At 39.7% G+C, this 27124-nt stretch overlaps 2 protein-coding genes across 3 annotated transcripts in view; one reads left to right on the plus strand and one right to left on the minus strand.

Annotated features, from left to right (window-relative positions):
* Nucleotides 1-20018, plus strand: part of PTPN21 (protein tyrosine phosphatase non-receptor type 21) — a 44052-nt gene extending 24034 nt beyond the window's left edge. The window contains exons 11-20 of one of the 2 annotated variants that reach the window (XM_014264518.3): nucleotides 887-988; nucleotides 1525-1585; nucleotides 2214-2298; nucleotides 4520-5985; nucleotides 8065-8202; nucleotides 9882-10103; nucleotides 11231-11359; nucleotides 11672-11906; nucleotides 12591-12751; nucleotides 13573-20018. In XM_014264518.3, the coding sequence (XP_014119993.1) occupies nucleotides 887-988; nucleotides 1525-1585; nucleotides 2214-2298; nucleotides 4520-5985; nucleotides 8065-8202; nucleotides 9882-10103; nucleotides 11231-11359; nucleotides 11672-11906; nucleotides 12591-12751; nucleotides 13573-13701 (2728 nt within the window). In that variant the 3' untranslated portion in view covers nucleotides 13702-20018. The remainder of the gene's footprint in view (nucleotides 1-886; nucleotides 989-1524; nucleotides 1586-2213; nucleotides 2299-4519; nucleotides 5986-8064; nucleotides 8203-9881; nucleotides 10104-11230; nucleotides 11360-11671; nucleotides 11907-12590; nucleotides 12752-13572) is intronic. The other variant, XM_005483146.4, reaches the window with a different exon arrangement.
* Nucleotides 12591-27124, minus strand: part of SPATA7 (spermatogenesis associated 7) — a 45969-nt gene continuing 31435 nt past the window's right edge. The window contains exon 12 of the mRNA XM_074542515.1: nucleotides 12591-26955. Within this exon, the coding sequence (XP_074398616.1) occupies nucleotides 26461-26955 (495 nt within the window). The 3' untranslated portion in view covers nucleotides 12591-26460. The remainder of the gene's footprint in view (nucleotides 26956-27124) is intronic.

The following is a 27124-nucleotide window of genomic DNA, read 5'->3' on the forward strand; positions in this document are numbered from 1 at the left end:
AATGTTTGGCCTTTGCTTCTGGATCACAGTGCTGTGAGAGACTTCAGTTGCTTTGGGGCCTAATATTGCTGTGGCTTGTGAGCTGCTGGAAGCAGCAGGGTTTTGGCCTGTGTTTGGGTGAGCTGCTCTGAAAGGACATGAGAGGCTTTAAAAGGGCGGGCAGTGTATGTGAAGCACTCCTGAAATGTGCTGGATTGACAGCTCAGAGGTATGTGGTTCTTTAGATATCCATGGAATCTGGATAGCTCAAGTAGCACCAGTGAAATCAAATTTAATACAATTCATCAAATTAAATTTAAATGGGCTGGCTGCCAACTTGTAAATCAATGGCTGGAATTTGAGCTACTTTACTGGAGCAGCTTTCCTTCAGTTTAGTTTCTTCAGTTAAAGAGTAGAGAATTAGACACAGTGAACATTCTATCACTGGAAAAGCATGGTTTCCATATGTTTCACTCCTCTTCATACATGGAAAGATAGATATTTGATATCTGCTGAGGCCAGTGGAAAGATAATCAAGTATAATGCTAATTTATTTGAGAAGTAACATAAATTTGAAATAGAGTAAACCTCATACCTCAAAGCTTGTAAACTTGTCTGTCTTTTGAGAGTGATAAGAAGCATTGGTAGAAGTAGTGTGTTCATGGGACTTGTGCATTTCTATCTAAATAATGTCAGATCTGTAGTTCTATATCAAATGTCTGTCTCTAGGATTACTTATTGTAACCACAATGTGATTTTATGTCAGGTTAAGTCCTCAAAAAAACTTTTCTGGTCATTTCTTCTCTTAAGATTTCTTGTCATCTGGTCCTTAGCTGAAAACTGTCTTTTGCATGCCTGTATCATCTTCAGGGGTTTTTTTCTAAATCTGTACATACCTTGTCTTTAGAGACTCCTTGGACTCTCCACCTGAGGAGGGCTCTCAGAAATCTTCCCTCATTCTTTCCCTTCCACGCTTTCCAATCCTTTCTCGTCCTTCACTTCCCAAAGGGTGAGCTTAAAAACATCTTTCTCACTAAAAAATACCTGTCCCTGCATTTGTATCATGCTGTCTTTTGACCTGTCTTGCTATGAGATGCAGAGCACAGGGTGGGGGAAAAGGAACCTAAGACTTCTAAACTTTATGTCCTGGAGCCAATCCAACAAATTATGAAAATTCATTCCATTAACATCAATGTTAGAACATACAAATGCTAATGCATTATAGTAATGATTTACAGATGCTGTAACATCTGTAATGTTACAGTCCCCAAACAGTTTTATGTCTGACTTTTAGAACAGGCAACTTGTAGAACAGGAGATTAACTGAGATATTTTTGATCTTGGGTTTTTGATTTTGCTTTCTGATGGTGGCTAATACACAGAGCTCTTTCCTATTGAGACTTGCGTGGAAGACCAACACATGCCTGGCTCCCAAAAATGTGATTTAAGAGTGATTTTTAATTGAATTTGGGAGTGCTTTCTAATTTTTGAAATAGGTCTTGCTATTGTTAAGAATAATTTCTTATCATTAAATTCCTTCTTTAGACAAACTCAGCCAGTTACAGTGAATCCTGTTAGAAGACGATCTTCATCCAGGATGTCCATGGTAAGGAAAACAAACAGATTTATGTTTGCATTTTTATGGATTTCAGTTGACTTTGAGTCAAATATTACTTCCCCTCAGAGAAATGAAATTAGCAGTGAAAAAGATGAGTCTAGTATGTGAGATACTGTTTCTGACTTGTAGGAGGAGCTGCTATGTAATATCTAAATAGTGAAATTAAAACAATTGCAATGAAAAATATTTTAAACACTTCTGGTTTCAGTTTGAACAATGTCTCTAGGAGACTCTCCTAGATGTCAGATGGCAAGATACAGTCTTGGTTTAGTGCAGTGTAATTTTGAGGTTTTGTTCCTAGTTTTTAAATTATTTTTTGTATGACCTCAAAGGAGAAACTTACATCGTGGATTTAGAGAAATGGTTTAAGACTAAGGCTTTGTATGTGTTTATTTGTAGTATATAATATAATATAATATAATATAATATAATATAATATAATATAATATAATATAATATAATATAATATAAGCATTATTACTATGTGTATAGTATTATATATAATATTATACATGTATATGCAGTGGTATACATTACGTATTAAAAAAAATTTCAATAATTCTTTTAAAAATGAATAATCAGTTTTTAAGTAACAGTAAGATATTTGCTTTCTTAGCCTAAGCCTCAGCCTTATATGATGGCTCCACCACCTCAGCTGCATTACAATGGTCATTACAGTGAACCATATGCAACTTCCCAAGGTAAGTTCATTAAGTCCATGGCCACACCACACAATTTTAGATGGTAAAAACTTAATTTATATGTGTAGCTACTTTAGCTATGGCTGAATAAATTAATAGGTGAACATGGGGTAGGTTTGTACTAGAACAGTCATTGAGGTGCTTGCTGCTACCCTAGACATGTAGACTAATGTGAAATACAGTCATGGAATCACAGAATCACATAAACAATCACAGAATGGTTTAGGCTGGAAAGGACCTTTAGGATCACCAAGTCCAGCCATCAACACAGCACTCTCAAATCCATCACTAAACCAGGTCCCCAGGTGCCACATCTGCAGGTCTGTTAAATACCTCCAGGGATGGTGACTCCACCTCTTCCCTGGACAAGCCTGTTCCAATGCTTCACCACTCTTTCCAAGAAGAAATTTTGTAATATCCCATCTAAACCTCCCCTGATGCAACTTCCCTGAGGCCATTCTTCTTGTTCTGCCGCTTGTTACCTGGGAGGACACAAACACACCTCAGTGCAGCCTCCTTTCAGATAGCTGTAGAGAGCAGTAAGGTTCTCCCTGAGCCTCTTTTACTCCAGGCCAAACACCCAGAGTTTCCTCCACTGTTCCTCCTCCACGTGCTCTCCTGTGGGAGATGAGCAGTTCTGGTTAGGTTAGCACGTGCAGCAATTGTAGACTGAGGTGTCGTGTGTGAGTTTAAGCTGACCATCGCCTTTTTTGGTCCATGTATCAAACTGGTATGTTAAGGCATTGTGAGATCCTTGTCATATTGGTCTTAATAGCTGCAAAGAGATTGCCCCAAGACAATTCACACAACTAAAAAAAAAATTAAAAAAATTAAATCCAGAATGCAGGAAGAGAGACATTTGGCTAAGTTTGTTAGACTACAAGGTATTGAGGAATTCAAAGGCTAAAGAAGTTTGCAGCTTATGGACTTGGTATATATTTGATTGAAACAAAGAAAGAAGAAACCCCAAGCAAACCCTAATATTCTCAAGCAATTTAGACTCCTTATCTTAGCACTTTACAGTGGAGTCATGGCTGCTTGCTCTCATTATTTTGATTGTTACACATTGTGTCTTTAATTAACAAAGTTGCTGCCCTGAAGGGCTGAATCTAATCTGTTGCAAAATCTCCTCAACTTTGATAGGAACTTTCCAGATCTACAAATCTGCTGGATAAATAGTACTCTAAAAGGCCAGCTCACTGGGAAGGCAATAAGCACATTTTCTATCAAAAGAGTTACACAGATCTAAATGAAATACAGGTATTCAGCTACAGTCAGAATGTAACTGAATTCTTTGCAGTTTAGTGTTGTAAGTATTGCTGGGTACTCGCTACTACAAGTGTCCTATTTTTGAACATTTTTTAATAAAACAATTTTTGGTTTTCAGAAAATTCATTAACATAATTGTGGCAATTATTTTGGTGAACTCAAACACTTAAATCATGAAGGCATCTACAGCGATGACTGAATCTGAAGACTGGCAAATTGTACATCCAATGAAGTAGTAATTAAAATTATTAAATATGTCTTGGACGTATAAACTGGGGGAACATTTTCTTTACAGTGTAGGTGTATATATATATATATATATGCGAACAATATATGGCGGTAGTTTAAACTGCCTTCAAAATTTCTGGAGAAAAGTTAATTTTGGTTTTTTTGAGGTCTTGTGCTATACCTACATACATCCTGAAGGAGTACAAGAGAGAAGAGCAAGGGGTTTTGTCTGCTTGTTTTGGGCTGTTTTTAGGGTTTTGGTGGTATTTTTGTTTTGGCTTGGTTTTTTGTTGTGGTTTTTTTTTTTTCCTTTATTTCTTTCTTTGCTGTTCAAACTGAGTACATTAGTGCAAATCCTAGTGTAGACATTAATTTTTTCAGTGGTGTGGCTTAAGATTGATATGAACTTTGTTTGTTTTGGACTTAAACTTAGGAAACCTATCCTAAAGAGAGGAAAGTAATTCATAAACAGATGGTGTTTTCCCATAGGGATTTACATGATTGAAATAAATATAATACGTTATTCTGGTGTATATACCTTGGGTATCAACAACAACAAAAAAGCTGGGATTTTGGTTTGGGTTTTTTTCCTTCCCATTTCAATACATAGCTAAAAATAACTGAGGTTTTAAAAATCTCAAGCATTGCCTTAGCTACATCTTTATAGCAGATAACTTTGTTTGATATCCTGGACATAAAGATTGTTGTTACACTTTGCTTTCAGATAACCTCTTTGTGAGCAATCAGAACGGATACTACTGTCACTCTCAGACTAGCTTGGATAGAGCCCCTCACGACTACAGCGGTCGGATCCGCAACGGGAGTGTCTATAGTGCACACAGCACAAACTCCTTGAACAATCCACAGCATTACTTGCAGCCATCCCCCATGTCCTCTAACCCAAGCATTACTGGAAGTGATGTGCTCAGAACTGACTATGTCCCATCACACAGACACAGTGCACTAATACCACCTTCTTACCGTCCCACGCCGGACTATGAGACTGTGATGAGACAGCTCAACAGGGGGATGGTGCACACAGACAGGCAGAGTCATTCAATGAGAAATCTTAACATCAGCAACACATATGCTTACAGCAGGCCCGATGCCTTAGTTTACAGTCAGCCTGAAATTCGAGAGCACGCCCACTTTGCTGCCCCGCAGTCTAACCATTATCCATTTAACCTGAACTACAGCTTCCATAGCCAATCCCCCTACCCCTATCCTGCTGAAAAGCGCCCAGTTGTTGGGGCAGTCAGTGTGCCTGAGCTGACAAATGTGCAGCTCCAGTCTCAGGATTACCCAGCACCCAACATAATGAAGACCCAAGTCTATCGCCCGCCTCCGCCGTACCCGTACCCCAGGCCTGCCAACAGCACTCCAGACCTTTCCCGGCACATCTACATCAGCAGCAGCAACCCGGATCTCATCACCAGACGAGTGCACCACTCTGTGCAGACGTTCCAGGAGGATAGCCTGCCTGTGGCTCATTCCCTTCAGGAGGTCAGTGAACCTCTGACATCGGCACGCCACGCTCAGCTGCAGAAAAGGAACAGTATTGAAATAGCTGGCTTGACTCCCAGCTTTGAAGGAATGAGAATTAAAGAGAGGACCATGTCAGCTTCTGCAGCAGATGTGGCCCTTCCAAGAGTTATCTCAGAAGGATCACAGCCCAACATTCTGCTGGAGAGAACGAAGCAAAAAGAAGGTGAGCAAGAAGAATGTGTGAACTGTGATCACAAGAAAACCCTGTCAGATGCCACTATGCTGATTCACAGTAGTGAGGAAGAAGAAGAATTTGAAGAAGAGAATAAGGCCAATACAAGTCTTTCTCCCCTCCCTGAAGATCAAACACAACTTTCATCTGTTATGGGAGGTTATTCTCATGATTCAGTACTGAACTACCCTTATAGCTCTGTTGCTTCATCTGCTGGCCCTTTGCATATCCTTGAGCCTAAATTACACATCACAGAGGCAGAGAAGAGAATGAAAGATATGAGCCCTGTTCATTTACTAGTAGAAAGCCAGGTACAGAGAAGAGGGGAAGGACTGCTTACTCCATCTATGTCAGAATCTGATCTTACAACATCAGGCAGATACAGAGTAAGGAAAGATTCAATAAAGAAGAGACCCGTGTCCGATCTTTTGTCTGGGAAGAAGAATATTGTGGAAGGCCTTCCCCCTCTAGGTGTAAGTGGATACTATTTGTCTTGTTTTGAGTTGTCTGTAGCAGTTGATTGTTGTTTTTGTTTGAGGTTTGGGGTTCTTATAGTCAGTCTGAGATGCTTTTAAAGCATTTGAATTAAAGCTACCTTAAGCTTGACCTTTGTATTTCTGTTTTCCTGGTTAACTTTGCTTAGCTGTCTTTTAGCCCCTTCTCTGCCATGTCTGAGTTTGTTTGCTTAGTCCACCCACACAAATCCAGCTGTGCAGTCTCCATCCATCTGAAAACCTAACTTGGCTAGGAACTTTAGAAGGAGCTAATTTAAAATCAGTTCTAGATCCCTGTTCTGCCCTACTTCTTATCTGGAGCAGAAGCAACTCTTTCTATTCAATTTTCTTATCTTTCTCTCACTGAAAAATGATATGTATCTGAAATGTTTACTTTTAAAATTTTGTTTACTTGCTTCTTCTGACCGAAGAGGGAACCTGACACCTTCAGGAATAAATTCTTTCCTTGCATTTTCTTCTTTACTTCATGCCTTCCTTTTTTCATATCCTCTCCCTTTTGCCTTCTCTTCAAGCTGTTTTTATCCCACTGAATGTATTTCTTGCTTGCCATATCTCTTTCTCCTACTCCAATCTTAGGACACCATAAATAGTGAAAAACTGCAAGTTTCACCTTTTCTGTAATTCCCACCTCATAGAAACATCAAGGTCTGTGTGGACTGCACAATTTCACTGGCACTCCTTAGTGCCCACTTTGCTTTAAAATTTTGTTCAGTTTTATGTAGTTTGTGGCAGATTTCAGATGCTAATAGAGGAAGACCATTTTATATTATTACTTTGCCTTTTAAATTTGATTGATACCTGAGTTAGTGTGAAATAGTTTTCTGCACAAGCTGGACTGCAGGGGAACTGCTATATAAATTGTACTGCTGTGGTAATAGCAGATATTGCAAAAACTAGCCTATCCAAAGCTATGTATTGAAATAGTTACTATTTGTTCTCCAAAATATACATTTTTTCAGACAGTAATGTGTCTACCAAAATCATATCCTGCTTTTCCTTTTGACAGTTACATAGATATGGCATGTTCCTGTCAACATTTAAATTACATTAATATCAGAATTTTTCATTTCAAGTGTTTGTAACCTAGTTTCTGCTTCAGAAACATTTAAGTGTTGTTGCATAATACAGAACATTACCTTTCTGTATTCACAATGGAGATGATATCCTAGTTACAAAACCAGCCCCAACCAACGCTTGCACATTTTGTTTTTCAATGAACTTTTATTGTTGTGTTTGTGTTCACTTCACTTTAAATGCAGTCTCATCCTGTTAGGTTGGTCTTCCTATTTCTTACCACCATTTAACTTTTGAAAGCATTATCATCCAAGCAGCACATGTGCTCGTATTTTCTGTGTATTTTTGTTAACACTTAAACTTAGCAATGGCAGGAATGATGAAGTTTCCTCTTATCCATTTTAAAAGAATAGTTTGAATTGATTCCTTCATAGAAATCCCCCTTTGATATTTTTCACCAAATAATGAATGGCAATTCTCTAATTTAGATTTGTGGCCCAGTCCAGGACTCAAATGTGTCTGCAGTTCTGTGTTCATGTTTTGTATGTCAAGTTTGTTGCAAACTTAGTAAAACATTTAACTGTATCCAAATATCTGAAAGATATATGGTCATTGCCTGATTGTAGGGAAGAAAAGTGCCTGCAAACTGAATAGTCTAGTAAGGAATCATTGTTATGTATTTTTGGGTTTGGGAAATGTTCCCAGGTGTGTTCAAGAATGTTAAGTATCTGCAGTTGCCTCCTCACACCCTCAGTGGTGAGCTTTGTAGAGAACAATATTTGTTGTTCTCATGCAGTTTCATTAACCTGTCTGGAATGAAGACAGACCTGTGCTGTGTCCCTGGAGGAATGTGGTCCCACCACCCTAATCTCTCATTGCAGCGCTTATCAAAGAAAAAGGTCAGAGCTGTTCACAGAAGGGGCCAGAGAAGGATCTTTTGCTTAGCTGAACTCATCTGGTTTCTGCTTTATAACTTCATCAGATATTTAAGAGTATTTACAAGTTTTAGCTTTTCTTTTGCAGGGTATGAAAAAGAATAAAAATGATGCAAAAAAAATGGGGCCTCTGAAGCTAGCTGCCCTAAATGGACTGGCATTGACTAGGATGCCTCTGCCAGATGAGGGCAAGGAAGAATCAACGAGAGCAACAAATGATGAACGAGTATGTTGAAGTTTTTTAATGCTTGATTTACAATAGCAATTTTTCAAAATTACATGATTACGAATGGTACATTTTACTGACTGTAAAATGCTTCATATTAAGGCAACTCAAATGCTGAGAAGAGAAACAAAATAAAAAGATTCCAGGTTGACAAGTCATTGCTAGAAGTATTGGGTGTAACTCAGATTTTTCTTTAAAATGATAGTGATTCAATTGTAGTTTACCCTTTGAACATACAGGAAATGAATTAACTAGTACCTACTGATACATTTTTGTGCAATTCATCCTGCTTTCTCTCTTAATTTTGGGTTTTCCAGAGTGAAAAGGTGTGAATTTTAAAATTCTGAGTGTGAGATTGATTTTATTTGCAATTATTAGTAATTCATATGGTGTTTAGAGATTTGCAGTTGAGTAAGAGGTGTAGTTTTGCAGTTAAATTGCGTCCTCAGAATACAGCTTATGCGGATTGTATTTATCTGTTTTGTTCATGTAGAGCCCAAAAAATATAGATAGAACTTGTTTGATGTGCTGAAATTTTAAACTCAGGAGAGGATGTCAGATCAATGAGAGGACATCAGGTTCTAGAATTTGAGGATCATTCTTTAAGAAATATAAGACTCCATCAGCTTGTATCAGGATTAAAAAAATGTAAAAGTAAAAACTAGTAAAAAAATTGCTCAGCTTCATGCTATTGTCAGTTTAAATATGTGAGTTTAGCCTAAAGATAATAAATGAGTTTGTTCAGTTGATGTATTGTTGTGCAAATTGCATATGAGGGAAGTTTACACCTTCCTCTGTAACATTTGGCATACTTACTTGATATAAGACACTTCCATGACCTGATACCACAGAGCAGTTGCTCAGTAAGAATCTCGGGACATGTGACATAGATGAAATTTTCTGGCTGAAATCTTACATATTATTCCTCCTTATTGTTGGCAGAGCGATGCAGAAATTCCAGAAGTGTCTTATGATTTAGAAACAACTTGGTTTTGAAAGAATAAAGGGGAGGAGGGAGTAGTCTATTAAATAAAAAAGATTGAATTATACTATTAGAAAAAAATTCTGGGTTTATACTTTAACTGCAGCAAGTTTCTAAGGCAGCTTTCCTGCCTTAGAAACTTGCTGCAGTTAAAGTATAAATCCAGATATTTTTCTAATAGTTTTCCTCCATCCAAAAAATGAAGTTTTCTAATAGTTTTCCTCCATCCAAAAAACTAAGTTTGGAGGTTTTTTATTATTATTTTTGTATTTATTATAAGGTTACAGGACACCTTTAAAATTATGTCACCTAGCTGCTATATTGAGCAGGTGAATCAAACGTATTTGAAGCAGTTTGCAGTATGGTATATCTGTCTGGTTGGTCAATTTTTTTCTCCCCACATGGGCTGTCTTTTCAGAAACCATGAAGTAATCTTTCCTTTACCAGCAGTATCCAAATAAAACTTTGTGACCTAGTGAAGTATTACAGGCTGCTTAATTTTCACTTGAACAAAATTCCTGCTGGTTAGGGTTGCCTCTAATTTATTCTGGTATGCTTGTGGAAACACGAATAGCTGGAAAAGCCTTGCAGAAGTATGGAGGAGAAGAAAATAGGTCCATTTTACATTTCACGAGCTCTCTGTGTGAACAGGCTCCCCTCAGAGAGTGACCTTGCCTGGCTGTGTGCTGTGTTGCAGTGCAGAGCCCTGGAGCAGCGGCTGGAGCAGGGCATGGTGTTCACGGAGTACGAGCGCATCCAGAAGAAAAGGCTGCGGGATGGGGAGTGCTCCATCGCCCGCCTGCCCGAGAACGCCGAGAGGAACCGCTTCCAGGACGTCCTTCCCTACGATGACACCAGGGTGGAGCTGGTCCCAACCAAAGAAAACAACACGGGTTACATCAATGCATCCCATATCAAGGTGACAGAAATGCTCTCGGAGAAAAATTTCCCAGTTCACATGCAACTGAAAATGCATCTGCCAATCAGTTTTTGGTTTGGTGAAATCAGTGATAATCCCTCCATCTCTCTCTCTTTCTTGTCTTCTCCAGGGTTTCTTTGGGGAAAGCAGGAACCTGTTTTCCTAATCACCTAGAATAATAGAGGGTTAATTACTGGAGGGATCTTCTGCATTTTGGTTCTGTGTTGATTCGATCTACTGTTGCTTTTCTGTGTTCCCTCTCTGGGGATTGCTGCTAACAAGAGGCATCTCCATTCTGCCCATAGCTAAGGAGGCAAATAGGTTTAAAGCAAACTGGGATCCTCTGCAATGATTGTGATATTTTTGAGCTGCATTGTTTCTTCCTTTTCTGTACTCTCAGACTATCCACTATGAGCAGTAGGCTTGCTCCTAGCTTAAGCTTTTTTGTATGGTTAGAGCCAGAGCCAGGGGGAAACTGGCTTTTTCAAAGCCTTCAGCTGACCTTTTTCCCATCCTTAACTCTTTAAGCTCTGTTTAAAAGACTTTGAAGGGTGTCTTCAAGAACCTTGAGGGCAGCTCATTTTTCAGTACATTTATCTGCTCTAAGTGCAACTACAGTTGTTTTTTATGAGAAGAGTTGAGATTGTCAAAGCAGCACTTGTGTTGCTGTCTTTTTTTAATAAACCTGTTTGTATACTGACATGGCATCATAGTTTCTCTGCTTCATTCACAAATGCTGAGCCTTCTCAAGCAAGATAATATTTTTTCAGGACATAACAACTAGTACAGTAATAATATTTACAGCACTAGAGTAGAAAGCTTCTCTAAACATGAATTTTCTAAAATACCTCGAATTCATGAAGGAGAAATACAATTTTGTTTTCTCAGTTTGACATGAAGCTTGCGATGTAAAATGCATTTATTTAGTTAGGAACCTGTACTATTGTGGCTCTTCTGCATCTAATGTGACAAGATGCAGCTAAAAATGGGGCAGATATAACTCACAATGGGCTTTAGCTTCTGTGGTGTTGCAGTCTTTTTTCATTTTGTGCATCTTCAAATGGCTGATGTTAGAACTGGGGAGAGGGTTTTCAATAATTACTAATCTAATGTCTTTATTTTCACAGATCTCTGTTGGTGGCATAGAGTGGGATTACATTGCCACGCAGGGCCCTTTGCAAAACACATGTCAGGATTTCTGGCAGATGATCTGGGAACAAGGGATTGCCATCATAGCTATGGTGACAGCAGAGGAAGTGAGTATAAATTGAGTTGTGTTTCTCCCAGAAATTCCACAATGACTTTTTAATAATCTGTTAGAGGAGGGGGATGTTTTTTCCACCAACTAGATTGATTGAAGATAAGTTTCTAGTGACCCCTTTCTGTCTTGATTCCTTTGGCAGAAAAATGAATTTGCAAGCTCTTCCTGATGGAAAGTTGGTTTTCCCAGTAAGAGGCCATAACACATTAGTACTACTTAGTGGAGGAGAGATACAGTTGTTACTACAGGAACATTAGTTTTATGAATGTTCTTAGGTTTCTTGCTAAGCAAGTGTTCTGCTTTTAAGGAAAGTGGGAGAGAAAAAAGCTTCAGATACTGGCCACGTCTTGGTTCAAGACACAACACTGTGACATATGGAAGATTTAAGATTACCACGCGATTCCGCACCGACTCAGGCTGCTACGCAACGACAGGATTGAAGATTAAACATCTGCTCACAGGACAGGAGAGAACGGTTTGGCATCTGCAGTACACTGACTGGCCAGAGCATGGCTGTCCAGAAGATTTAAAGGGATTTTTATGTAAGTTGTATTTAATAGCTTTGTTTTGGGGTGTGGTTTGTGGTGTTCTATTAATACCTTCTGAAATGGCTGCATATATGAAGTAACTTTGGACAAGTAAGCCAAACATTCCATTGTAAAAGGTTTCTTCACACCAGCAAGAGATACTGAATTATATTTTTTGCTGGAATATACCTGAAAATTTATTAAAGGTCTATTCCTGCTCCTTCTGTCTAAAGCAAATAATTTACCATAAATCCTGTAGAATAAGACATAATTGCACCTCATACTACACATTTGAGTATGTGGCAGCAGTAGCAAGATGGCCATGAGCTCTCTTTAGTAGGAATAGGGGAACAGGGTGAGGAAATCCTTACAAAAGCTAGATGATCCTTATAGATCTGTATTGCTATAGTTGGGGTATGACTTCTGCATCTAATGTGACAAGAATGCAGCTAAAAATGGGTCAGATATAATTCACAATGGCCTCCTACTTCTGTGCTGGTGCAGTCTTTTTTTATTTTGTGCAGCTTCAAATGGCTGACGTTAGAACTGGGGAGAGGGTTTGCGATTTGCACAATGCATCCTTTTTCCGTGGCATGTCCATCGTTAAATTACTACTCTCTGGTGGTCACACAGCACTATAGCATAGCTTGTGTGGCTTCCTCTCCTAATGCCTGATTTGTGTCCCGTTGAACGCGGCAGCGTACCTGGAGGAGATCCAGTCGGTGCGGCGGCACACCAACAGCACGGCCGAGCCGCGCAGCGCCAACCCCCCGCTGCTGGTGCACTGCAGCGCGGGCGTGGGGCGCACCGGCGTGGTCATCCTGGCCGAGATCATGATCGCCTGCCTGGAACACAACGAGGTGAGCTCCTCTCCTTCCTGCTGCTTCAGATCATGTCAGGTGCTGGAAGGGGCAATAACCTGCCTAGAATGAGTTATGGCTGTTCATCAGAGCAGCCGTTGGGAGAGATCTTACAACTATGCTTGAAATGGCTCTTGGGAATTCAACATAAGTTAATAATCTTCTAGAGCTGCCCACATGCACACCAGGCTCTGGAATGCTCATTTGGATTCTTGACTCCCTAAGATGTTGAGTCATTGAGTGGAGCAAGGTATACCCTATGCTACTGAGCATATTTCAGGATTTTATTTATTCCTTGCCTGTATTAGAATTGATAATATTCAAGAACATACTTTTTAGCCAGTCTCTGTACTTGTTACTATTTTGTTCCTAAGTGCAGTGTATTTGCAGTATCAGTCTCAGTAGAGGACAATGTGGTAGTTTAATAGAATAAAATCAGTCCTATCAACTTCTAGCCTGAATTGGATGGCTGTAAAATGTTCATTAATAATATAATATGTCAACTGAAACTCAACATACTTTTTGTTTCATTGTGCATCCCTCTCCTAACACTGTAACAGGCTTTTTCAGCCATTAGATTTGTAAAGACCAATACCCCATGAGACAGGTAACTTTCCCACTCTACATATTTCCCAGTTGGTCAGTGGTGTAGTGCAGTCCATACTGCAGGCAGGGGCAATGAATTGTCAGAGCTGAAATCAGAACAGCTGACTCTGTCCTTAGGTCATCACAAAGCTACTGCTCTGAACCTCCTGCTGGGAGCAGACAAGCCAGTTTCCTTGCTCACCAGTCACTTGTAATGTTTTGTTCCCTTTTTCCAGATGTTGGACATCCCACGAGTGCTGGATATGTTGAGGCAGCAGAGGATGATGATGGTGCAGACTCTTTCGCAGTACACTTTCGTCTATGGAGTTCTCATTCAATTTCTCAAAAGCTCTAGACTCATCTAACCCCTGCCACTTCCTAAGAGACTCTGCAAGAATTTACAGAAAGAAAATTGGAATTGTCCAGACCTGTTCTCACTGGTGTTTTCCTCGTTGATGGATCCCAGAGTTACCATTTGGGGCTGCCATGGGACTGTTAAATGTGAGTCAGTGTAACAGTCCCTGCACAGCAGGATCTTTGCTGGACTGAATTCTTCCCATGTTCAGCCACAGTCACATTAAGGAATGATTTTATTTGTACTGCTCTGTAGTACTTGCACACATTCTTTAGAGTGGTGTTACTCTGAGCAAAATAAGTATTTTATGGAATGGAGGTATATAGTACAATTTTACTGACATTATGTTTTGAAACATAATTGTTGACTGTGCAAAAGCTAAAATCTGTAGGTGCAGATGGGGTCAGAAACCTGCCCCTTGGGAATGTCAAGGTCTTATGCAGTTTGATTCTGCTTTCAATTTTATATTTAGAACAATACATCTATATTTTTTAAAATGAACATTTGGTTTCCTCTGGCTTACTTAGCAAAATGAGCAGCTCTTAGGTATTTTAAGTAGTTGCTTTAAGAACAGTTATTTTTATATTTGGGATTTTTAAATTTAAAAGAAAATGAACCACCACAACATAAAACTTTTAAACATAACAATATTTTCAGAGGAGAAGACTGACAATGTTTGAACCAACTTTTCAAAAATCATGCAGAAAGTCCTAGGGAAGTTGTTGGTATTTAGCTGTAGTGCCATTTGATATTGAAAGTGAAAGATAACAATAACTGTTGATAACTTTTATTTGAGAGGAGGTATTTCCTGCAAGAGGCAGGGGAAAAATATTTTAACTATCTGTGAGGTTATTGGAAACAAATGGATGAGAGAAAGTATATATTCAGTATTATTCATATATTTAGAGGACAGTTTGATTTTACTGGCTGAAATCAAAGTGGATGCAAATGTTTTAAGCACTTTTTTTCTCTGTTATTTATGTAGCTAAATATAGAGACTATAATCATGCATTGTTTCATTTGGTAATATACCATTACTAACCTGTTATTTTAAGAAGAGCTTTTTAAGTTGATGAAGTGGGAGAACCAAAATGGGAGTAAGAAGGTGCAGAGTGGTGAAGTGGAAATGATTGTCTGAAGTGTAATGGAGGAGGTGTGGCAGCTATGATTGCTGGTTTACACAGTGCAAAGATGACCTTAAAAAAAAGTTAATGTTCCAGCCAAGAAAGCCAGTAAAGCACTGGGATTTTCTGTAGAATCCTCCAGATTATTTTATTAGTGCTAGAGCAAATTTTGCTAATACTGTGCAGCGTTGCAATGAGGAACATTTGAGAAATTGCAGAAAAGAGCTCTTAGAGGAAGCACTGGGGAAGGGGGTAATTTAGTGGCTGTGTAAGTGGCTGAGTCAGTGGCTGGGCATGGACCTGAAGTAGGCAGGTACAGACTACTGGTCAAATGATGATATCCCTAAATAATCCTCTGTGGTTTTCAGTGGGGACAGTGTGGTTTTAGCTGCCTTTCCAAGTGTTTTGAGATGCTGAGTTGAAAATCCCTGTTCCAAATTGAGCTATATTTTTTTGATATCTGGTTTAATTAAAAACCCTGTATAGCAGACCAGTCTGCAGGCATGGTTAAGTGTACATTTCCCTTGATACCTACTTAGTGAAATGAAATGAAACTAAAAGTCAGGTTTATTAGTGCTGAAATTGTTATTTTTCTGAGCTCTAACAAGGGTTTAGAAACTATTAAACCTCCTTCAAAACAATAGTTGTGTCCCAGAACATGAATTAAGAATTATAAATAGGTTGCCCCAATTTCCTTTGTAATAAGCTTCTTCCATGAAGTTAAACATATGGTCCAAATGGCATTGAGATAATATATAATTTTGTACAAAAGATATTTCTTTTAGGTACACAATATTGATCTGGTGCTTTCAGGTCTGCTTGGAAGCAGTCTGATTTGTTGTACTCTCAGTATAAGTTAGACTGAATATTTCAGACTAGGGAAATTTGTTCTTAAATAAATGCCTAGGAATTGTTAATTGCCAAACATAAAACTGGAAGTCCAGAGGAAAACAGTTGCTGAAGACAGATTCTTTATACATAAACCTTGCAAACTTACCAATCTGACATATCTGTGTTGACAGAAGTATTGAAAGAAGCAAACATACTTAGCTATTTTTATCATGCTCGGTTTTGAAAACATTGTTAATTTTTGCCACAGTTCACTTTCATCTGCAGAAATGTTATTGAATGGGAGTGCAGGCTCTGAAATGGAGCTTGTACCTTTTCCATTTCTTAACTTTGCACTGTGGTCTTTGTCACCTGATAGATACAGTTTTAATGTCATGATGAACAAGCAGAACCTCAAGCAGCAGTTTCTGAGACAGAACATCAGCTGTGAGGCATTAAAAGGAACAGTAATAACAAGCAATTTAATCCAGTATTTATGGGATTATCTGAGGTGGGTGAGGAAATGTGTGTCTTTTAGCTTATTTTTATGTTTAGCTAAAAGAAATGGTGTTCATTTTAGAGGTGGCTCTGCTCAAATCTGGTAGTCACAGTCTTGGTTTTTTCAGTGTATCACTGCTACCTCCTCCCCTTCAGGCTCCAGTTCTGTCCATCAGCAGTCTGTTTTTGCAGTGATAGACTTGACCTTATTAGGCTTGACTTTATGTGAGTTTTTCTACTGAACATTGTAGGATTGCTTTTGTTTGCAAGCATACGGCTCCAAGTGGGCATTGAAAATGAGCAGTTTCTCTTCTAGATACCAAATGAAATTAAACTTCACAACCTTCTTAAAAAATTGTTTTTTAAACCATTGTTTAGATTTTCAGTTAACTTATAAAAGACAATTCAGTTTTTAGCACTTTTGTTCTGAGCCTTGAAAAGGGATGCATTTTTACATGTAGTTCTGCTGGGTGCTTCATGAAGTTCTGGATGTTATAATATCCACTGTCCAAATCCAGCCACAGTGTGAGTCAAAGGTGGATTTATTTGTCAAAAAACTTAAAATTTCTCTAAAAGCCTGTCCAATTTTGCCAAATGTGTATCTGTTTTTATGGGGATGAAATCAGATGATTATGCAAGATTTGAACAGAGTTTGTTTAGTAAGAAAAGATGTATGAAGAATTCTTGGCAAAGATGATGCTGATCTCTAGGGATGTCAGAGCTCTCAGGGACAAATAAAGGTGCTATATACTGTCAAGAGACAGATTTGATGGTCTTTTGTTGACTAGGTAGAAGATGCTTTCTAGGATCAAATTATATGAAGAGACAGGAGAAGTGCATACAAACTGTAGTAAGCACATCTGCATATTTGGTTTCTTGGTTGCTCTGAGGAGAGATTTTGTTTTGGCCAGTGAATCTTTGTAGTCTTGGGCTAAAACCTCTTCTCTAAGAAGCAAAAGTCAGAGCCCTGTCCATTACAAAGATGCCACTGACTTGGCTGGGATGGCTTTAGGCTGCAGCCCCTCCTGGCTGTGTTTGGTGAGGGAGGAGCTCTGAGGTGCACAGGGCACTTTGGCACAGCCTCTGCAGCCTGCTCAGCAGTGTTCCCCTTTTCTGCTGCCCCCAAAAAGAGCAGGAAAAGCTTTATGCCTTTATTTCACTCATTGGAATACCTTTCACACAAGGTGCAGGATGCTACAGTTTATATCTAGAAATACATTTAATTCAAAGAAGGTGACCAAGGCAGTGTTCCTGTATTTCTATGGATGAAAAGCTGCTCTAAGTTATCACCAACATTTAGGAAAAAAGTCAAATACAGTAATAACAAATAAAAGTAAGATAAATTTTTACTAAAGTGGAAAAGATTCTTGACATTTTACATTTGGCTTCTCTTGTAATCCTGTGTATCTCTTTTTGAAGTGGGCAACACTTGGAGCAATTTTCTCCAGAATGGCTCCTTTAAATGTAATAAGTAAGGCTGAGGCTGCTGCTCCAGCTACTGCTGCTGCATGCTTTGTGCTGGAGCAGCTGTTAAAGTTGAGTGGCTCATAGATTTCAATGGCTTCTGGACCAAACTTGGAAACTGCAGGGTTGTTTATCATAGCTGTGTAATGAAACCTCAGTTTTAATATCAATAGCATTACTAAATCCCTGGGATTTAAAACAGTGAACCCATCACTCCATTTCAATAGTTCAAACTATCAATTTGAAAGAATCAATGCTTCAGTTGCTAAGAACTCAGTGCTTTAGTGTTTAGGGTTGGGTTTTTTTCTGATAGTGCAAAGTTGTGGAAAGCCAGAGTCCAGCCCTGCAAGATGCAAAATTCCTGCAGTTCTTCATGATACTGCAGGAATTAGCATGGGCTTACTGCCAATGAAAGCTTGAGCCCTTGTAGCATGAATATGCACCTCTGCTTTAAATTCAAATACAGATTACAAGAATTAACCAAAAGAATGCAGCAGGAATGTGCATACAGGAAAGTACAGCATTCATAGGAAAAGTAGATGAGAGTTCAAAAGAAATTCTCTTGTGCAAGTACAAAATTTTGGACGTAGTGAGTGAGGATTTGAGGAGTGGCAGAAGGCATTTGGAGGAGGATTTGGAATGTTTTGTATCCAAAGTAGAGCTGCTAGCAGAGTTTGAGTCATATGGTATGTTTTTCATGGCATGGTAGGGTAAGTGAATGTAGTCATAGGTGTTATTTTTACTGGCTTTTTAAAATGTGATTTTTTTAAACTCCAAATACTTTTTCAGAGGCTCTGTTATTTTTACATATCTTCTTTTCCAAATGTATTGAATGCAATCTGTCAGCTTAATTTCTGTTTACTTATTAAAGGTCAGATTTTTCAAATTACAGTCTCTGGTTTTACAGATACAAAATGCAGGGGGAATAGGCATACTTGCAATTTTGCAGTGATAATTTCTAATGGATGCAGGTGAGATGATTCAAAATTCTAACTGTGTTTTGAATGAAGCCAGGTGTTTGCAGTTGGTGTGAGTTGTACCAAGTTAAGGCTGGGCTAACAATGAGACTCTAAATGTGGAATTTACCACGTACTTAGAAGTTCTGTTGCAGTGCAGCATTTGCAACACGGTGACATTAAAAGAATGTAACACTGTGCTAAGGTAAGGGAAAAAAATCTTAAACTGCTGTTGCAAATGTATCTGTAAAAAGAGAAGTTAAAGAAACAAAAATTCTCAGTATGATCTTGCTTGGGAGCAGCTAACTTGGTGCACTCTGTTGGCGTCACATGTTACTTTAAGATCTAACTGGGCTGAAAAAAAAGGATTTGTTAACTTCAATGAGCATTTCAAAAACCTGTTGCTAAATAGCCTTTGATTCTATTCTTTGCTATTTTCCACATCGTGCTGTGTTTGGTGGTGAAGAATAACCTCCAGGGTGTTTGTTCTGTTGAAGTCTATTCTTCAGCTTTACTTAGGGAACGAAGCTAGAAATTAAATGTAAAGAATGTAATGAACAGAGTTTACAACAGATCCAGCCTGTGGCAAGTCAAAGAGCAAAGCTGCAGATGCTGTAATATTCTTTGGTTCAGATATGCAGCAATCAAAACTACCAAATTATTAATTTTATGAGCAGTTTCAGAAGGTGCCTAACTTTTATAAAGGGAATTAAATGCTGTTTTTCCATTTGGAAATATTTAGGTAAAATTAGGAGGCTTTCTTTTAATATACTTTAAAGACATTGCAAATGCCATTAATTTTTAGAGTGGTAGGAAATTTGATGGAGAAAACCCCTGTAAAATCCTCCAGCCTGTCACCTTGCTAATGCTGGACAATTCTGACAGACAAGGTGTGTATGCTCTTTACAAAGATACTTGCTTAAGTTGCTCTGAAATACCCAACTTATCTGTCCTCTTTGTGGCTGTTCTGGGGGCACTTGGATGGAAATTTAAGAGGCTTTACCTGGCAAATCAGCAAGTATGTACACTCCTGCACACTGCTGGAATCTCTTAATCCATTAAAAGCAAACAGGTGTTTGAAATCCTGTCAGCAGTTTTGTAGGATTGAGTCCTTAGTGTCAGAGGAACTTAGGATCTGGCTCCATTTCCTTCAGTTTTCACTTGAGCCAGTATGCAAGGATTTTAATGGGACTTTGTTTAAAAGTAGCAAACATGAAGTATTATTTTCTAGTACTAAGCTAGTGGTTAACATGTCTATTTTTTGCTGTCTTGCCACCAATACTGTAAAAATGTATAATCAAACCAGCTTTAATTCTTGTAAAACTGAAATTGGTTTGTAAAACAATGTATAAATTGTGTTTCATAGACAGAAAAGCTTGTATTACTGAATGTAATATATGTGAAATGAATATATTATAGTCTATTTTTGCCATGGAAATAAATATTTGAAGCAATTATGAGTTTTTATAGTTCCATTATTAAAGGAAAAATCCAAGAACTTACTCCTCATGTGTAGTCCTAAGATGGGAGTTTGCCTTCAGTTGACAAAGGTGTGATCCCTCTTTTAATGTGCTGCAAGTACTGGGTATAAAACTTGTGTCAAGTATTAACAGGTGTCATCTTTGTGGCAGGAAAATCTTGTGCCTGCTGCTCTGTCATATTTTTTCACAATGTTTTGCATTTTCTAAAGCTGTTTTTGGTACTGAACTTCCAGTTTCCCTCTAACATTTATGTATAGGAGGGATTAAAAGCTTTTGAAAGTTGGAGAACCCTTTCCAAAAGCATGTGAGAGAAGAAACAGTTGATTGTATGCTTACTATGATTGGACCTGCTGCCAACAACAAGCACTGAAGTTATTTTCATTCTAGAATTGGCATTGAGTTAAAAAGGGAGGTGATGCAGCAGCTTGCTCTACACACCTGGTGCAGCATGGATGAGGCTTTGTGAGGTGAATACAAGAATTGCACACTGGACGTTATTGCTTCACACTGCATAAGTGCATTTCCTTTGTCTTTGCTAAATGTTTGGAGCATTGTCCACCTATCTCCATCTGAAACAATCGCACTTTTAACTAAATTTTGTCTTCTAGGTGCACTCAGTTTGAAGGCATTAATCAGCCTAAGGTAAGACAGTTACAAACCACAGATCCATCTGTACTTGTCAGAGCAGTTCCAAGTCCTGGGGGATGTCCTGTGTGATGCTCATTTAAAGCTCTTTTATTGGACATGGATTCAAAACCAAAAGAGGAAAATGAGACTTCCTGGGACCTGATGCTCATGGTGAAACATTCAGCAGTTTTTATCACACATTATTTATACTGGTTTTAGATCTCTGGCAAAAGTATCTTCAGAAACCTAAATTTCCTCTAAATCCAAATGGTTTTAAACTGCAGTTGTTATTTCCCAGCCACTGTAAAAGCCCCATTAGAGACTTCTAGTAGTCAGAGTTGGTTGACAGGGACATGACTTGATGCTTGCATTTGGCACATCTGGCACTTCAGGAGCTTTCTTGGGCAAGAGCTCCAGGACTTGGTACATGAGAAACTTATGGGAGCTGATGAGAGAAGTTTCTGGCTCACCCAGAAGAGCAATAGGAATCCAAATGACAGGTATCAGATGCAGTAGCTTTGATGCATTGCAAAAAAGCTCATTTTACTCAAAATAAGGAGCATTGCTGAGTGTATGCACTCCCTGCAGTCAGAGCAAATTTGCCCTTAGTGCCATGGTGTTAGGAGGGCTGCCATGGTGAGTTTAGCATTTTCAGTTCATATATGCCATCAAGCTGGAAGTACAGTGCTCCATTTGAGCCTGTTTTCAGGACAAAAGGTCAGCCTTGTCCCTCTGCACAGTGCTGGTGTTTAAATAATGACAAATAAGCAGAACTGAGAGTAATGGACATTCTGGAAATGCTTCACAAATACTACAGGTTGAATTTCCTGATATTTGGGAAGGCATCTTTGGCCATGGGCTGGCCCAGCCTACCACTCCCCTGCCCCTCAGTGCTGTTACTGGAGCGTGCCTGAGACTGCAGCACAGGTCTCTCATGGCAGGGCTGTGCTCTCACTTCCTGCTGCTTCCTCAGGTGCAGGGAGGAACAAGGAGCTGGCTGGGGAGATGTGCCCAAGAATCCTTTGGGGAGATCAGATAGCACCATAAAGTGAATTGAACAGAGACTCCAAGATGTTCAAATACTGAGGAGGAGGCATGGAGAAACACACCCTATGGAAACCCATAGCAAGGGCCTTTAAAGACTGATGCTTAGGCTGGAAGTCCCTGTTATAAGGCTAAAGGCTGTCAGGGTGGGAGTAGCCATTATGCAAGCTTGTGTCTGGAGAAGGGAAAACCAAGATGAAAGCTTCAGGAGCTCCTCTGTCTTTCTCTTAGAATCCACTGTTATCTTAGATGGTTGTGCCCAGCTTTTGGGAAGCCTCAGAGCCAGCTTCCAAACCTGTGCTATCTGTGTGATCTCTGGTTTCACTTGTGTCAAACATTGGGAAGAAGCAAGGTGCCAAATGCCTCTGAGATGAATTTCTGATTGGAGAGGCTGCACCTCTGAGGTCCTGCAAGGAATTCTCAGGCTGACAGGAGAGCTGATGGCCTTTAACACATGTCTTCACTTCTTTGGCATGTGAGCATGCTTATGAGTGAGAGAAATGGATACTGGGAAGAGCTGGGGTCACCTCATAGTTGTGTTACTCATCTGGACCCAGTCTCTGGCTGCTGTGAGCTGTAAGGTATGCTGCAGCCCTCACACAGATACTGTAAGGGGAGTCCTACGGGCTTGCTGAATTCCTGGGATAACTGCACAGAGCTCTGCACCTCGTGCTACAGATCACGCTGCCTGTCCCCTACGAGAATGGGACAGCGCAGCTCTGTTCCCTGCCAGCCTGAGCTCTGCTGGAGTCTCTCTCTCAGGTTTCAGAGGCCTCCCTACTCCATTTATGTAGCCTTTCCTTCCCTTCTCAAGGTCTGATTTCATTCCCCCAGTGTGGGAGGGCTGGAAGGATTGCAGGGGAACCTGTGTGTGCTGAATCCTGTGATCTACAAGAGCAGCAAGGGCACAGCAGCACCTGTGTTGGTGCCTGTGGGGAAGTCTGGCATTCCTCCAGCCTAAAACAGTGTTGGGTTGAGAGCCTGTGCTTTTTGCAGGTCAGTGTCACAGCTTCAAATATGAATGCAAGTGAAGTTTTGTGTGTTGTCACCTGGCTGTGGGGCACAGCTCCTGGCCCTTGCTGTCAGCTAGAATTACCTTAGTGGGTGAGCTAAAAGGTACCATTAGGAACCCAGATACTCTGGAGACTTTCTATAGAGAACAGAAAGTCCCATGCACAGTACTTCATCCTTCATTTTGGTACCCTTCAACTGAAATAACAATTCTTGTTGCTACTCTTCAACGGCCTGACACCCTGGAGTTCCTCCTATGCTTTAAAATGGAGATAAGCTACAGGTGGGTGTTCTACAACTCAGATGATTTGTTGAGCTAGTTGCAACTACTGTTTCTTCTTTTCCCTTCCCAGTGATGCTTTATCCCTGTGACATGCTCAGATTCCCCTGGCCCACAATCTGCTACAGGTTTTGAAATTGGATCCCTTGACTGGCTGTGACTGTGCTGCAGCAGTGGCTGGTGCAGATTAATTTACTGCTCACCTTGCATATGACTTGCTTTACTACTGGAATACAAACTGAATGTGGTTGTTTCTGAATGAAGTAGATTTCACTAAAGGAAACAGGAAGATTGGACTGCTTGTATCTGGCTTGGTTGTTTTGGAGAGCGAGAAATGATTTTTGTTAAAATCACTGGTTGCTGTTCCGTTCCTTGTAATCTGTGTACATACCAGGTGTCAGCTCTTGAGAACAGCAGGGTAAGTGCCTGGGAAGGGCCAGAGAAAAAATGATGGCTTCGGAACATCCCACAGCTGCAGTGCCCTCCACTTGCTTGTCAATGTATGCTCCTGCCTTGGGTGGTCAAAAATTAAAGTGGGATACTGAAGTAGACCTTGAGTTCCAATTTTGTATTTTTTCCCCTTTGCATAAATTTTTAGGTCTCAAATACAAGCTCTATGATACAAAGGTGGTATCATGCATTAGGTATACACAAGGAAGGTAAAATACGTTTGAAGGCCAAAGTTAACAAGTGGCACCTCAATCTCTACATTGCACCTGTGTTCTAGCCAGTAAGAGGCCTCACTTTAAAAGATGGAACCAGGAACAATTTGCCTTTTGCCAGTCGCTTAAGATTCAGGCATGTAATGGTGTGTGACTGCCCTGTTCTGCTACTGCTTGTGACAAGACTTGAGTAAAACAAAGTAAAATGTGACAAGAGAAAAAAATTCAAACCCAACCAACTAAAACCCTCAGAAAAATCCTCAAACCTTGAAGTGTTGATAAATCTTAGCAGTGATGTGGGTCAGGCTTGCATATCAGGGTCTTTAAACAACTTACATTTTAAGCACTATTTTAAAAGTAAATGTGAATAGAAGAAAGTTTTAAATCCAAGGCAGCCTGAATTTGCTCTTGGATTTGCACATAAACTGATTTTATGTAGGTAACATCTATCTAGAATGTTTTCTCCCTACTATCTTATAGGAGTGCCTCTACAATGAGAGAAACCAGTTCTGTGGACTGGACTCACTGCTCCAGTTGCTGGATATTGGGGTGTGTAATTCTCTGCTTCTTTAACAGACATTTCACTGTGGATCCAATAAACGTTCACACTTACAGTTTAGGAAGACAGGTGCTTTCTTTGTGAAAGGTCTCTCTTAATCAAGTTTTTTCCTCTTTTAAGTTGCTGTTACCCAGAAAAAAAAGTTACTCAGAAAAAAATGTCATTGATGTTGAGACAGTTCATCAACAGGAAATATGGTCAAGGTTTTTATTTGTTTTTATGTTACTTGTATTACAGGAAATGAGCATGTCATTACTAGAGTCTTTCTGTGATTTCCCTAAAGTATTTTTGCATGTGAAATTTGAATGTGAAATTCTTACTAATCTTTAATCAGACTCATGCAGACCAGAAGCCAGAGTTTGCTGAGTGACATTTTTTATGATGTACAAGTCAAAAGTGTAGAGATAGGAAGGGAAAAAACCCTAAATTCCTATTATTGACCAAGAATGGAGAACTTGGAATGGAGGGCCTGAAGAATGGGTGAAGTCCTGGCCAAGGAGCAAAGAGGCTTTATACTTGTATGCATCAAACCACGTTCTTTAGCTTTTGAACCAGTCCCTGTGAGACAGAATTCTTCGTAGACTAGAAACAAGTTTTCCTAGGGCATCCTTTCTGTTCAGCACCCTTGGGTAAGGAACGGAGAGGGAGTTTCCTTGAGGATGGGAGGAGGTCTGTGATCACTTGTGCAAGGACAAACCCTCCCTGCACTGTACTGACTCAGCCCTGTGGTCACATCTTTTCAACAAGACAGGCTCTGATGGGGGGATGTAGAAGTGCTCACATTATCTCACCTGTTTTTCAGTGAGCCAGAGCACTCATGCTGCAGGCCAGGCTTACAAGGCAACCAACTGAGTGTGGCAGATGAAAGGCTGGTGCCCATCTGCCCAGCCACATGTACCTGGCTAAAATAAATTCTGTCTCCTTTCATGTCAACAAGTGCAATTTATTATTGTGGACAAGCACCCAGGAAAGTGCCTTTCGCTTTCTTTGGGAATTGTGCTCTGCACTGCAGTGCTGTGATTATGCCAGACGTTTTTCTCTGACTGCCTTCCTTTAGCTGCTTTTTGAAATTTCTTTTTTGTCTAAAAGTTTATGCTTCATAAGTGAAGCAGTGGTCTGTGTCTGTTCAGCTCTTTTAAGGTGCAATGGGTCATCTGGCTGATGGAGTCACAGACTTTGGTCGAGGCACAGGGGAGGCAGGTGGTGGCAGTCGTTATGTAAGGACTGGTACAGCTTGGGCTTGTCTTTGGAGGAAGGAGGTTAGAAACTGACCCTAGGAGATAGAGGACAGGCTTTATCCAGGTTCCTAAGACTTCTCCTAGTTCCTCACCTACAACAAGACAATGTAACTTGCCAGCATTTCCTCAGAACCTGTTAAACTCATTCTGCAGCAACAGGAATGTCAGGCAATAGCTGTACTCTGATTAAACAATGAAATTTGGGTTGATTTCGTGCAATGCATGTACTGACTTCAATTTAAACTTAAACCAGAAAATACACCGCCTATTTTCCATTTGCTGTACAAGGTGCCTGATGTGTTTTCTTTTACACAGTTCTAGTCAACAAACAGTAAGCAATTCAATCATTTTCCAAAACCAAAGCTTGATGCAGAATGCTATGCCATGGCTGTCATCAGTGCAAGAAATTGAACTTAGCAGTTGCATTCAGTAAAGAACTAAAATTAAACAACTGCAGCCATTAATCTACATAGATCTGTTAAAATTTGGATTTTCATTGATGGGCTTCTGCAAATGGTAACATAGCACACTGCATGGTGGAACTGCTTGTCCATTCTGGCAGAGGACATAGGTTGATGTTAAGTTTATGTTAAGTTGTTGAATTCTTGCAGACTACAACATCTCAGATCTTTATAGCAGGATCATAAATGTGCTATCAATTAATTTATTTAAATCAATAAATATTTCATAACTTATTATTACAGCTCTAAAAATATAAATCTAGTTTTAATATTCTCAAGTTTGTTTTGAGTTATACAATTATGGGCAAAATACAAAAAATTCTTCTGATAACTGAACCTTAACTGACCCTTTATCCTTTAAGATCTAATTAACACAGAGATTAATGCCCAATTAATAGTATCCTGCTACAGAGATCTTACCAGTATTTAAACAGAAATAACTGAAAATAAACCTAACAATTTACTATTGGTTGACAAATGGCAGTTCACCACAGAAGGAGCTCTATCTCTGTTTAACAGGTAAGTTTTGGTTACAGTTATGAATACTTAGGTGAAATGTGAAGGGCCTCTGCAAAGTTTCCATCAAGTTCATCAAGCTCCTTATTGGTGTCAAAATCACAGTCACAACCACACAAATTTGAAGCTGCCTCACAGGTGGGTGAAGTGTCTGGGTGTTCTTCAAATACCACACCATGAAAATCAGACTCTTTCCCAGCACCCATAATTTCAGTGGTATCTTCTGAGAAGTCCTCCTTGCCCTGTGTCTCCCTTGACCTTTTGCACCAGGACACTGATCGACAATTGCATGGTTTCGTTGATGACAAGTCCCTGCTCTCAAGGAATTCTTCATTTTTGGTAGCTTTCCTCAGCCTGTGACCTTTACTGTCAAACTCAGGCTCTTCTGTTGTACCACACTTGTGCTGCTCCACTGGGCCTGAGGCCTCCTGATCTGCATGGATTTGCTCTGTGTCGCTGTCCTGGTCGCAGCCAAGATCTGATTTCAGCACTTCCAACATCTGGCGCATTTTGCCCTAAGGGGTGAGGGAGGAAAAGGGTGACACTTCTCCAGCCCCATGGCACCTGAGCACTGCTCACACAGGGCTGGACTCTGACAGAAGGAAAGGGAGGCTGCTTCCAATCAAGAGGGTAAATGAAACACTGAGTGTCACCAAACTGAACGGACTGTTGTCCATTCTTTGT

Source organism: Zonotrichia albicollis, chromosome 6 (genome assembly GCF_047830755.1).
Source record: "Zonotrichia albicollis isolate bZonAlb1 chromosome 6, bZonAlb1.hap1, whole genome shotgun sequence".
Taxonomy (NCBI): Eukaryota; Metazoa; Chordata; class Aves; order Passeriformes; family Passerellidae; genus Zonotrichia; species Zonotrichia albicollis.